This window comes from Phascolarctos cinereus, unplaced genomic scaffold (assembly GCF_003287225.1).
Source record: "Phascolarctos cinereus isolate Bilbo 61053 unplaced genomic scaffold, phaCin_HiC Scaffold_2;HRSCAF=192, whole genome shotgun sequence".
Classification (NCBI taxonomy): domain Eukaryota; kingdom Metazoa; phylum Chordata; class Mammalia; order Diprotodontia; family Phascolarctidae; genus Phascolarctos; species Phascolarctos cinereus.
Genome location: NW_027555625.1, coordinates 149,720,156 through 149,734,148, shown reverse-complemented (window position 1 = coordinate 149,734,148; position 13,993 = coordinate 149,720,156). Strand labels below are relative to the sequence as shown.

Sequence of the window (13,993 nt, the reverse complement as noted above, 5' to 3'; positions counted from 1 at the left end):
GATAAGCACCCTGCAGCATTCACCTGAAAGGAGCTGAAGAAAGCAACCTAGAGTCTTCCTGAAGTCCCAGCCTTGCTGATTCCAACCCAACACCAGGTAAGCTGTCAGAACCCTACAGCCTCCAAATGTCAACCAGGAAGAGATCCTGAAGCCCAGGTGGTTGAGCAGGCAAACACCAACACCTGGACCTCCTAGTGCCTCAGTGAGGGCAGGGGAACCAGTGGAAACCAGCTCAGAAAACCACCAGCTGCCTCAGCACTCTACCGCAAAGGAATCTCCCAGTGCATTAGCAAAAATGAGGGAGGCAGCATTGCAAGGGGCCCCAGGCAGATAAACACCCTGCAATACCAATCTAAAAGAAGCTGAAGAAAGCTAAAGGAAAGGAAAAGCAGGCAGCCTAGCATTGCCTCAAAGTTCCAGCCTTGCTGATTCCAGCCCAACAGGAAGTAAGCTGCCAAAACCCTGCAGCCTCCAATTGCCATAAGAGGCCCCAGCACACAAAGCCAGTGACCAAGACCTAGGTTCCCAACACCAAAAGCTTGGGTCAGTGCCCTCTGTTCCCCAGCAGGAGAGCTCAATCTCTTTAAAGGCCAGGGAATAAAGAAACACCATGAGTAAAAAGAAATGTACCATAGATTCATATTATGAGAAGAGTGAAGATCAAGACAGAAATTCTGAAGAGGACAACATTGTCAACAAACCCACATCTGCAACATCAAAAAATATGAACTGGTCTGAAGCCCAAAAAGCCTTCTTAGAAGAGCTCAAGAAGGATTTTAAAAGTCAAATGAGAGAGGTAGAAGAGTCCTTAAAAAATACAATTGGCCAATTGGAAAAAAAGTACACTGAAGAAAACAAATCCCTTAAAAAAATTGGCCAACTGAAGAAGGAAGTACAAAAACTAACAGAAAAAACAATCTGTTAAAAACTAGAATTGGACAAATGGAAACTAATGACTCTATGAGAGAGCAAGAATCAGTCAAACAGAAACAAAAAAAGTGAAAATGTAAAATACCTCACTGGTAAAACAACCGACCTGGAAAATCAATCCAGGAGAGACAATTTAAAAATCACTGGACTACCTGAAAATCATGATGAAAAAAAGAGCCTGGACAGTATCTTTCAGGAAATCATAAAGGAAAACTGCCCTGAAGTCCTAGAACCAGAAGGTAAAATAACCATAGAAAGAATATACAGCTCACCACCTGAAAGAGATCCCAAATTGACAACGCCAAGGAATATAATAGCAAAATTCCAAAATTACCAGATGAAAGAGAAGGTGCTGCAAGCAGCCAGAAAGAAACAATTTAAATATCATGGAACCACAGTCAGGATTACACAGGACCTTGCAGCTTCTACATTAAAAGACCACAGGGCATGGAACATGATATTCCATAAGGCAAAGGAGCTTGGACTGCAGCCAAGGATCAACTACCCTGCAAAAATGAGCATGATTTTTCAAGGGAGATGGATATTCAATGAAATAGGGGACTTCCAAACCTTCCTGATAAAAAGACCAGAGCTCAACAAAAAATTTGATCTTCAAGTACAAGATTCAAGAAAGACATAAAAAGGTAAATGGGACAGAAAGATACAAAATGTTGTTAATAAGGGCAGACTGTTTACATCCCTACAAGGGAAGATGACACTTGCAACTCTTGAGAACTGTATTGTTATTACACCATGTTAAAGGAGTATATATAAAGGGGTGGATATTAGTTGACTTTGATGTAATGATAAAAAAAATCTAATCAAGTGGGTTAAATGGATCCAAGTAAGTGGATTAATCTGATCTTAGAAAATGTACTGAGAAAGGAGGAGGCAGACAAGGGTAAATTACATTACAGGAAAAGACAGAAAATCCTATTACAGCAGAGGGAAAGAAGGGAGGGGGGTGAGCATTGTTTGAACCTTACTCTCATCAGATTTGGCTCAAGAAGGGAATAACATAATCAGTTAGGTATAGAAATCTAACTTGCCCTATAGGCAGTAGGAGGGAAAAGGGGAAAGAAAGAAAAGGGAGGGGGGATAGAAGGGAGGGAAGAATCAGTAAGGGCAAAGGGGAAGAAAACGGAAAAGGATAATAGAAGGGAGGAGAGACTGAAGGAGGCGGTGGTCAAAAGCAAAAGACTAATGAGGGGAGGAAAGGAGAAAGAAAAGCATAAACGGGGGAAAAAGGATGGAGAAAAAGATACAAATAGTAATCATAACTGTGAATGTGAATTTTTTTTTCTCTTCTATTGAGTTTTGTTTCCTCTTTCTGATGGTTCCTCCTACTGGTTTTAATTTTTACTTACAACTTCCCTAATGTGAAAATATGTATTATTAAAGCCCTACATTAGCTATTACTGTTTTGGGCAGAGATACACCTCCAAACAGATGTCTAGACAGTTAAAATCCTCCATCCCTATTTATCTGATGGCTCCATTTGTTGTTTGAATTCCAAACATGCACTTGCCTAAAAGACTATTTTATGGGCAAGGTTTATAGGGCAAGTATTCACATGGTGGTCAGAAGAAGTGATACAAGGTCACTTTCAAGGTCTCTCTGAAGAACTTCGGAATAAGAGAAACACTGGGACAGGACTGTGCAGCATGGTGTGCCTTCATCAGAGAAGGTGCTGTGCTCTATGAGCCAAGCAGAATTGAAGTAGCTCAAAGGAAATGAGAGATGCACAAATTTAGAGAATCCACTCCAAATGTTCACATGGACTATTTGTGCCCAACCTGTGGTAGAGCATTCTGACCTCGTATTGGTCTGATCAGCCACAGTCGGACACACTGTAACTTGACTCTAGCACAGTGATGTCATCTGGTCTTCTTCAAGAATGAAGGACAACCACCAATCTGTTTCCCAAACTAATCTATATTCTCCTGTTCTTGCCTCCACTGATCTTCACCCAAACGTCCTGTACCATACATTACCCTTCTAGCTCCTAGATTTACTTAAATATGTCCTCTTAATATATGTGTTGTACCTACTCTCCCACCCAAATTCCTGCCTATCCTGTTTCAGTTGAATAGGAAATATTGTAATACCTTTTCAAATCCATATTCTAGTCAAAGGTTCTATCCCATACATCAGTGATACCTTTGATATCAAATGTTTCTCCTTATGTTAGGATCTCTAATTTGCCTTTTTTGTTATCACTACTTTGGGCATATGTATATGTACACGTAAGGCATCAGTTTTATAGGGGCTTTCATTTTTTTTTAAGTATTATGCATGAGTTTTATTGCTGCTTCTTTTGCAGATTTTGCTTCTTGTGAGCTTCTGGACATCTCTACGGCTATTATTCTTCCTATAAATGTAGCTTTCATCTGTGGTATAGCTGTTTTAGAGTGAGGAGAGCTGGTAGATAAAAGAACTGGACTAAGGGCCAAGGATTTCTTGATTGCTCTGTAATGGCAGTCTCTGTATCTTCTATCAAGGAGTCATTAATCACTGCTACAAATTGTTTTCTTCCCAGACTGAATGAGCTCACATCTATTTCAATCTTTGAACCCACAGCACCATCCCTTGGAGGCCAAATAGCTGTTTTAACCTTAAAAGAGCCTCCCTATTCAGGAGGCACCTCATATCTAATGTTCAGCCACAAATGATCCTTCAGCTCCTTCAGTGATCCTTCTTCCTTTTTTTTGTGACTGTATACTTCATTAGTATTAAATTACTTCTGACCCTATTTCTAATTTGTTATATAAATGACAAAACTTAGCACAATGAAGAACAGGAATTTATTTTTCCCTCAAAGTTCAATGGCAAATTAATACCCTACTTTAAGAATTCATTACTTAGGTTTATAAGAAGTAATTAACTAGGAAGTAAGTGGTGCTCTATACTTAACAAAGTTTATGATTCTATAGAAACACTGCAGAGGCAGATGAAAAATAGAAATAGAGTACTCATGAGCCATTTTCCTTCCTCCTCTCTAATGCAATGATAACTCTATTTTTCTCTGATAGCTTTAAGCAGTAAGAAAGTCTTCTAACTTCTAGAAGTATATTCAAACTTTAGCTGAGGATATTGCTATCACTTTCAGAGCTTGGTGAGATCAAGTCAAAACATCACATTAATGCATCTCCCACAAAGAGAATACTACTGTCATCAAACCACTAAATCAGTCATTTGATTCAGGAAAATCGAGAGATAACTATCTTTTCTTCCTGCCCTGTCTGCTTCTCTTCTGAAATAATTTCCCATAATTCTACCCCTTCCTTTCTCAACTATTTTATAATCACTACCCTCCTACACATTTCCTATCCCTATGTATTTTTTCATGGTGTTCACTTGCAGAGAACATCTTCACCTACTCATCCTACAATTTAACCCTAACTTTCAAACTCTCCCCAAAACCTTTTCCCATACTTTTGTATATTCTGAAAGAGTGATATGGTCACAATCTATAAGTAAATTGTACATTGATTAAAAGTCAGTCAACAATCACATTTAACTGTGTGCCAGACACTAAACAAAATACACAAGTAAATTAATTCATAGTCCTACCAGTTCAAATCCCTCAGATTTATCATCTGTGTGGCCTGCAGCAAGTCATTTCACTGGACCTCAATGTCCTCATCTGTAAAATGACGAGGTTAGACTGGATGTCTTCCAAGAACCTTTCCAGCTTTAAATCTATGATCCTAAAACTCCCAGAGAACTCCCACCACTAACCTATGATTTAGTAAATAATTCCTAAGGAATCACTTAAAGAGGTCAAGTAAATGGGGCAGCTAAGTGGTGCAATGGATAGAGCACAGGCCCTGGAGTAAGGGGGACCTGAGTTCAAATTCGGCCCCAGACACATAACACTCACTACCTGTGTGACTCTGGGCAAAGTCACAACCCCAATTTCCTTACCAAAAAAAAAAAAAGAAAGAAAAAGAGGTCAAGTAACTTCCTATAGGCACTATAGTACAATGCTAGATTTGCATTGTACTATAGTACAATGAACCTAGGTTCAAATCCCAGTTCCACTACCTGTATGACCTTGGGAAAGTCACTTAAACTCTGTCTCAGTGAATCACCTGTAAGATTAAGGAACTGAATTAGATGGCCTTAGGATCCCTTCCAATTCTAAATCTATGACCCTATCATCTGTTTAGGGTCACAAAGTTATGCATTAGCAGCTTGACATGCCTAGCCTTCTAACTGGAGGTATCCCTGCATCAAGTCTCTCATCATTACAATTCATCTTCAGCTTCAAAAGTCATTTATCTAGAGTCTGCCCAGGTCACACTCTCTCTACTCTCCCATCGCCTGCTCCAGTGGCTCCCTATTACCTCCAGAATCAAATAAAAAATCCTCTGTCATTTAAAGATCTTCCTAACCTGGATCCATCCTACCCTTCCAGTGTTCTTACCCTTTAAAATAAATCACTGTTCAGTCATGTCCAACTCTTCATAACCCCTGTATGAGGTTTTCTTGGCAAAAATACTGTGGTTTGCCATTTCCTTCTCCAGTGGATTAAAGCAAATAAAGGTTAAGTGACTTGCCCAGGATCACAAAGTTAGTATCTGAGGCCAAATTGAACTCAGGTTTTCCTGACTCCAGGCCCACAGCTCTATTCACTGAATCACCTAGCTACCTTTTCCTACACTTTACTCCACTCCCTATACTCTAAAATCCAGCTCCCCTGGCCTAAGTACTGGCAGTGTGTCAAACAAGACATTTCATCCTCTATCTCTGTTCCTCTGTACTGGCTGCTCCCCATGCCTGGAACACTCTGCCCCCTCACCTCCATCTCCTTTGCCTTCCTTCAAGACTCCACCTTCTGCAGAAGGCCTTTCTGGGCTCCCCTAAGCTGCTAAAGCCTTCCCTTTTAAATTACCTTCTATCTAGTTGGTATACTTCTTATATACATATACAGGTACTATAAGGACTTAGTTATTTGCATGTTGTGTCCCCCATTCGAATTCGAGCTCCTTGATGGGCAAGGAGCTAGGGGCTGGGTTTGGTGTTTTGCTTTTCTTGATGTCTCCAGCACTTAGCACACAGTGACTGGGGCAAAGTAAGCTCTCTATAGGTAAATAAATGCTGGTTGGCTGCCAGAAGCTAGGTTTGAATACATCTTCCTGAATCCAAGCCCAGCATTCTGCAAAAAACCAAACAAAACCCCTCCTATTGCCTTGCTGTCCCTGACCGTGGCAGGCAAGGAGGCTTTAAAGCCCAGGCCAGGGGTGTGTCGTCCTCTTCGCCCAGTTTCGTAGCAAAAGCCGCTGCCCCCTCCAGACGCAGCTCAGAGACCCCGAGGTGCAGGTGGGCGATGGGGGAGTCCGGGGCACGTCGGCCCCTCTCACACCACACTCACCCGCCCGGGTCCGAGGGGGAGGGCTCCGGTCTATCCCCGCCCGTCGGTCCAAGGGCGAGCCCCCACTAGGAGGCCTTGGCCTTGACGTTAGAAGAAGGGGAAGGGAGGGACTGGGTTGAGCGCCGGCGGCCCGAAGGGTGCCGCATCCGGCCCCGGGCTTCGCCTCCCGGAGACGCCACTTACGTTGCTGACAGTCACTGCCCAGCTCCCTGGCTCCGGGGCGGCCCCCGCGCTCCCGCACAGCCAGCAGAGGACGAAGGGGAGCAGCGGAGGCGCGCTGCGGTGGCCGGGCGGCGGCCGGTGGGGCGAGCGGCGGCGGCGGCGGAGGGCTCGGGGGCCGCCGCTGGCCGGCTCAGGCTCGGGGAGCCGCTGGCCCCGGTGTCGGCAGGCGGCGGCCATGTTGATGCAGAGACCTCACCTGCTACCCGCGTGACGCCCGCTCCTCCCCCTGACCCCGCCCCCCTCGGGCCCTTACCTGCCACGCGGCGGCCCCGCCCCTTGACCCGCCCGCCCTCTTCTGGCGCCAGACTGGAGAGAAGGCGAAGTGGGCGGAGGGAGACGGAGGGGGCGAGGGGATGCCGGGGCGCGGGGGCGCGGGGGCGCGGGGGCGAAGGGGGCAAGGGGCGGAAGCTGCGGGCCGGAGAGCCAGCTGGGGACGGAGGCCGGGAGGAAAGCGTGGTCCGTGAGGGCCGGACTTGCACTAGGCCCCGGCCCGGCATGCGGACCCTCTAGGTGAGGTTTCTAAACTGGATGACGGACGGGGGTGAGATTCTAAGAAACTATCAAGATGGGAGTGAGTAGACACAGAAGACCCCAGATGGCCTCCCCAGAGTACGAAGAAGGCCCGGCCCGGAGGGACGCGATTTGTGTGGCCGGACAGCGGGAGCGGCGAGCCGAAAAGTCCGAGTGCGGGTTCAGGCGGTCAGAGCTTGGTTGTAAAAGCTCAGTAGTAAACTGTTAAAGCTTAAAACCAAGCTCAGACTTGTGCGACAAGCCGGTGGAGTGTTTATGTCTCTCTGCCTCTAGATTGAAAATGGGACAACAGTGGTGGTAGTAGTAGTATGGCTCAGTGTCTCTAGATAGATAAAATTGGGACGCCAATAGTAGTAGTAAAAGTAATGATAATAATAAAGTGGTTTTCCAGCTAGCACTCAGAATTTGCAAGAAGCAAAGAATTGGAATCAGGTCCGGTGTCTGGGACTCCTGCGTCACCACTTCTGTATTTGCTTAAAGAAAAAAAAAACCTGCTGCTTCCTAAACGGAGAGTCTTACCCCAACATTAAAACTTTGAATTTCAGTATGGATTTTGAGGAAACATGGCCAATGATTGAAAGTGGTACCGGGTGAAGAAGAGCAGACAGTAAAAATGGTGATTGCTGGGGGGCATGAATGACATGAATGGTGACCACAGTGGTACAAGAACTGAAAAGGGAAAGGTTAGAAAGCAGAACTTAAACTCAGCAAGCATTTTAAGTGCCATCTACTATGCCAAGGTACTGGTAGGAGCTGGGGAGAAAAAGATAAAAGGAAAAACCAGTCATTAATACCTCTATAAGATTGATTTTAGATTTTTTGGTAAAATTTGCTTTTTGTTGTTTTTGCAGGACTGAGTATTTGAATAAGTGCAAAAACATCATGTAAATGTGTGTTAGTAAGAAGGGTTAATTGCACCCTTATAAACAAATAGCTGAACTTAACATGTAGGCCCCCCCACCCTTCCTCCACCAGAAAACTGTAGCTTGACTTCCCATCTATCTACCTTTCTTGCTTCCTGTCTACCCTATTTTTCTTTCTTTCTTTAGTATATATTTATTTTTAGTTTTCAACATTTACTTCCATAAGATTTTGAATTCCAAATTTTCACCCCATCTCGCCCCTTCCCCCACCCCAAGATGGCATGCATTCTGAATACCTTTTCCCCTAGTCTGCCCTCCCTTCTATCTCTTCCCCCCCCTTCTCTTATCCCCTTCCCCTTCTATTTTCCCATAGGGCAGGACAGATTTCTGTACCCCATTTCCTGTACTTCTTATTTCCAAGTTGCATGTAAAAACATTTTTTTAAACATGTGTTTTTAAAACTTTGGGTTCAAATTTTCTCCCTTCCTCCCTCCTCACCCATCCTCATTGAAAAGGCAAGCAACTCAATGCAGTCCATATGCAGGAAGTTATGCAAAATACTTCCATAGTAGACATGTTGTGAAAAACTAACTCTATTTCCCTTAATCCTATCCTGCCCCCCCATTTATTGTATTCTTTCTTTTGACCCTGTCCCTCCTCAGAAGTATTTGTTTCTGATTACCCCTTTCCCAATCTGCCCTCCTCTCTATCATTCCCCTGCTCTCTTGTCCCCTTCCCCCCCTGTTTTCCTGTAGGGTAAGACAGATTTCCATACCCAATTGAGTGTGTATGTTATTCCCTCCTTAAGCCAAATCTATGAGAATAAGATTCATTCATTCCCTCTCACCTTCTCCCTTCCCCTCCACTGTAAGAGCCTTTTCTTATTTGTTTTGTGTGAGATAATTTACCCCATTCTACCTCTCCCTTTCTCCTCCTAGTATAATCCTCTCACCCTTTAATTTTATTCTCCAGATATGACCCCTTCATCTTCAACTCACCCTGTGCCCTCTATCTATCTATACACATGTATTTTTTTTCCCTCCAACTACCCTAATACTGACAAAGGTTTCGTGAGTTATAAATGTCATCTTTCCATGCAGGAATATAAACAGTTCAACCTTAATATGTCTCTTATGATTTCTCTTTCCTATTTACCTCTTCGTGTTCCACTTGAGTCTTGTGTTTGAAAGTCAAATTTTCTATTCAGCTCTGGTCTTTTCATCAAGAATACTTGAAAGTCCTCTATTTCACTGAATGACTATTTTTTCCCCTGAAGGATTATACTCAGTTTTTCTGGGTAGGTGATTCTTGATTGTAATTCTATCTCCTTTGCCCTCTGAATATTATATTCCATGCCCTGCGTCCTTTAATGTAGAAGCTGCTAAATCTTGTGTTATCCTGATTGTGTTTCCACAGTACTTGAATTGTTTCTTTCTGGCTGAGCTTGTATTTTCTCCTTGACCTGGGATCTCTGGAATTTGGCTACAATATTCCTAGGAGTTTTCCTTTGGGGATCCCTTTCAGGAGGAGATCAGTGGATTCTTTCAATTTCTCTTTTGCCCTCTGGTTCTAAAATATCGGGGCAGTTTTCCTTGATAATTTCTTGAAAGATGATGTCTAGGCTCTTTTTTTGATCATGGCTTTCAGATAGTCCAATAATTTTTAAATTCTCTCTCCTGGATCTATTTTCCAGGTCAGTTGTTTTTCCAATGAGATATTTCACATTGTTTTCTAATTTTTCATTCTTTTGGATTTGTTTTACAGTGTCTTGATTTCTCATAAAGTCACTAGCTTCCAATTGCTCTATTCTAATTTTTAAGGAAGTATTTTCTTCAGTAATCTTTTGGACTTCCTTTTCCATTTGGCCAATTTTGTTTTTTTGGGCATTCCTTTCTTTTTGGACCTCTTTTGCCATTTGTGTTAGGCTGTTTTTTAAGGTGTTTTTTTTCAGTATTTTTTTGGGTCTCCTTTAGCAAGCTGTTGACTTGTTTTTCATGATTTTCTTGCATCACTCTCATTTCTCTTCCCAGTTTTTCCTCTACTTCTTTGCTTCTCAAAATCCCTTTTGAGCTCTTCCAAGGCCTGGGACTGATTCATATTTTTCTTGGAGGCTTTGGATGTAGGAGCTTTGACTTTGTTGTCTTCTTCTGGTTGTATATTTTGATCTTCTTTGTCACCAAAGATAATATAGTCTGACTCTTTTTGCGCTGCTTGCTCATGATCCCAGCCAATTACTTGAGTTTTAAACTCTTTGTTAAGGTAAGAGTCTGCTTCCAATGTGGAGAATGTACTGTCCCAAGCTTCAGGGGTTTATACAGCTGTTTTCAGAGATACTTGTAGGGACCTGTAAATTTTCAGTTCTTGCGAGGTGGTATGATAAGGGGCAAGGTGTCTACTCTTTTCCTGGCCTGTGCTCTGGTCTGAGTGACCACAGCACTCCTTTCTGTCCTAGAACTGTGAAGAAGGTTTCTTTCCACAGCCACTACAAGCTCTACCACACCAGCGCTCCTCCTAGCCCCAGGACCACCGCCCAGAACTATGACCCCGATCCAAGCACGGGCAAAGCAAGAGATTCCTGCCTCGGCACTGGCAAATAGATCCCTGAAATCCCCCTCTGATCAGCCACTGGATTCCCCCTCAGTCTGTGGGCCAGAAGCTCAGGATGCAGCCACTGTCCAGGGGCCAAGCTCCTCAGGGAATGGGGCTGAGACCCTGAGCTTCTCTCACCGCAAAAACGGCCTTTTCCCACTGATCTTGTAAGTTGCCTTTGGTGTTCGTGGGTTCAGAAGTCTGCAAACTGCCACAACTGCCCGCGATTTCAGTACACCAAGGCCTGCTCCAGGGTTGCTGCAGTCTGCGCACCCATGCTAAACTGCACTCCTCTCCTCCCCCCTGCGTGATATGCCTTTCTGATCAACCATCCAGGTTATCTTGGGCTGGAAATTTGTTTCACTCTGTCTTTTTGTGGGTTCTGCTGCTTTAGAATTTGTTCAGAGCCATTTTTTTACAGGTATAGGAAGGGGTTTGGGGGAGAGCTCAAGCAAGTCACTGCTTTCACCCATTTTTCCCTATGTCTTTCTTCATCCACCCACTGATTTCATTCACTCCTTACTCCATGGCAAGGCTAATCCCTCCATCCCTACTCAAGATCCATCTCCTTCATCAACTATCCCCTCTTCCCTTTCCAAAGGCTACTTCCTCTCAGCCTAAAAGGTCTTTCTTATTTATTCTTTCATTAGTTGGTTTGCTTACTTGCTTGTTTATTTATTTATGTCTGGTTGTCTGATTTCATTGGTATAATGGATCCTAGGTGTAGAAACTCTTTCTACTGGTGTAGCTGGGCAACTCATCTGTAATTTATAGTTTAAGAGAGTTGCCTGAGCAGTTTGTCCATAGAACCAGTTGCTTGTATGTGTCAGAGGCAGGACTTGAACCCAGGTCTTCCTGATTCCAATGCTGGCCCTCTGTCCACTCATTATGCTCTTTCTCTAATATTTAAATAATAAAGACAAAAACCTCTTTTGACCTGGCTACCAGAACTGGTTCTCATTCTTTCTTTCACAGACTGCTTTCCCTTTACCACCAGGCATCCTGAGAGTAGTTAGTATCTCTTAGTTTTGTCCACTAACAAATCATTTTCTGTTTAAACTCTTGTATTCTGACTTCTACCAAAATCATTTTAACAAAACTTCCATCTTAAAATATGATCAATTCAGTTCATCAAATGTTTATTATATCAACAATGAGCAAAGCATATTCTACCAATAGCAGCCTTTTTAATTTTTATATTATTAATTTAATACCAAATGGTCGCTTTCACATACAAAGTAGAACAGAAAAAGAGGATTGTACATGGAAATGTATATTTTTGTTTATAATTTATGTCCCCAATGCTTAGTGCAGTGCCTAGCGCATAGTAAGCTTGCTTTTCCTTTAGGCATATGATACATTCAACACATAACCTTCAAAGTTGTACTGTTTATCTGTGCTTCCTTCTGGCCTTTCTTCTGTTCTCTTGTGTAAATTTTTAAAAATGCTTCAATGACCCTCTTTTCTTTTTCTTTTTTGTTTTAGCATCTGTCTCCCATCATTCCCACCCCCATCCCCTACAACTGAATAAAAACTAAACCCATGTAACAAATATGTATAATCAAGAAAGACATTTTCCCTCCTTGGCTGTGACTGAAAATAAATGCCTCTTTCTCTGTCCTGGGTTCATTTCTTCTTTGTAACACATTCCATTTGTCAAGTGTTTTTAATTTTTTCAGAATTGTTTTCCATTACAATGTTATTCTTAAATAAATTGTTCTTCAGTTCTACTCACTTCATTCTGCCCAAATTCATAAAAAAATTTCCCAGCTTCCTTCAAAAACCATCTTTTTTAACATATAAATCACCAATCACTGCAACACTGTTGCCCCTATGGTAAGAGATATATTCTTTTTTTTAATCTTTATTTTTCATTAAATATTTCCCAATTACATGTAAAAAAATTTTTACATGTAAAAAACAATCTTTTTTAAAATTAAAAAAACAAAATTTTGTATTTTAAATTATCTTCCTCCCTCCCATCTTAAAAAAGCAAACAATTTGATATCTATTATACATGTTAAGAGGACAGCTAAGTAGCACAGTGGACAGAGTGCCAGGCCTGGAATGAGGAAGATATATAATAGCAGTGTGACTCTGGGCAAGTCACTTAGCGCTGTTTGCCTCAGTTCCTCATCTGTACAATGAGCTGGAGAAGGAAATGGCAAATCACTCCAGTAATTCTGCCCCATCCCCTGAAAATGGGGTCACAAAGAGTCAGACATGACTGAAAAATGACATAACAATAACTTCCTGATTCCAGGCCAGCACCACCTACCTGCCCCATATATTTGACGTAGATGTAAAAGATCCCATCATAAATAAGCAGGAGTAATGAATGAATGAAATACTTCCCACAGCTATGGATAAAAGTAGAGTTCATGAGTATTTTTATAAATATAGTTCAAATTCCCTTCTGATGCTTCAATATGGAAGTGAACTTGGTTTCTCAAATGATATGTCTATCAAGTACACTTACAGGTCTTACCCAGCTGCAAAGGCTTTGAGTGAGTTTCCGATAAGACTTTATGTGTCTGTTGACTGAAGAACATCCTAACATAGTTTAGGGGGCATAGCAGGGGTTTGTTTTTTTTGGCCCTAACAACTCATTAAACCATTTGTATTAAGATATGCAGGGCTTACGATTTGAATCAAAGTGAAACTGTGAATACTTGAAGTATTGGAGTATATAACTACATTGTAATATAGTAGGAAAAGCATTGAACTAAAGAAGACTTTAACTCCCAGCCTGGGAACATTTAACAACCAACTTCTTAACCTTGGGCAAATGGCCTTCACCTGTCTCAATTACAGTTTTCTCCTCTATAAAATGGAGATAATAATACTCATACTACCAACTCTACAGGGTCACTATTATACATATCAAATGAAATAATATATAAAGCATTTTTTAAACTCTGAAGCATGTATTATTAAGTATTATGTTATTTAATGAATTGAGAAGTGGAAGAACAAGAAATTTAGATGACTTAACCAGGGTCAGAATTCTTTCCAGAAACTGACCCTTAGGTTCTCAGGCTGGAGTTTTTTAATTTTTTTCCTTGGCAGATTTCTTTTCCGCTAATATGAAGATGAGCCATAAGTCAAGAGTAGCAGTGGATTTTCCTTATCACTGCACCTGGAACAAAGGTATAGTCAAGAACATTGAATGTTATAAAACACTGCAGTTTAATACTGCTAATTGTAGATGTCCTTATAACCTAACTCTCCCAAAGAAGATGGGCACCACTTTCTATGGGAAGTTATATTTTTTCCTTAAAAAAAAAGTTGATTTTTGTTTGGTTTATGATGAGAGTGTTTTTATTTATTGCGTAGAAACCTTGAAAGATTTTCAAGCTTTTGTGGGCTTAGTTATAACTAAGAAGAAATTGATCGTTCACAGTTACCAAATTATATGTGGCTTCTCGTATACTTGAGAAAAAACTTGTGTAAGAATTTTAAAATACTATATACATGAGTT

The 13,993-nt window shown here is 41.8% G+C and overlaps 1 protein-coding gene across 1 annotated transcript in view; it reads right to left on the bottom strand.

Moving 5' to 3' along the window:
- The window catches only part of TMEM87B (transmembrane protein 87B), a 52,701-nt gene extending 45,995 nt beyond the window's left edge, over nt 1-6,706 (bottom strand). The window contains exon 1 of the mRNA XM_020989438.2: nt 6,491-6,706. Within this exon, the coding sequence (XP_020845097.1) occupies nt 6,491-6,706 (216 nt within the window). The remainder of the gene's footprint in view (nt 1-6,490) is intronic.
- Nucleotides 6,707-13,993: the final 7,287 nt, after the last annotated feature.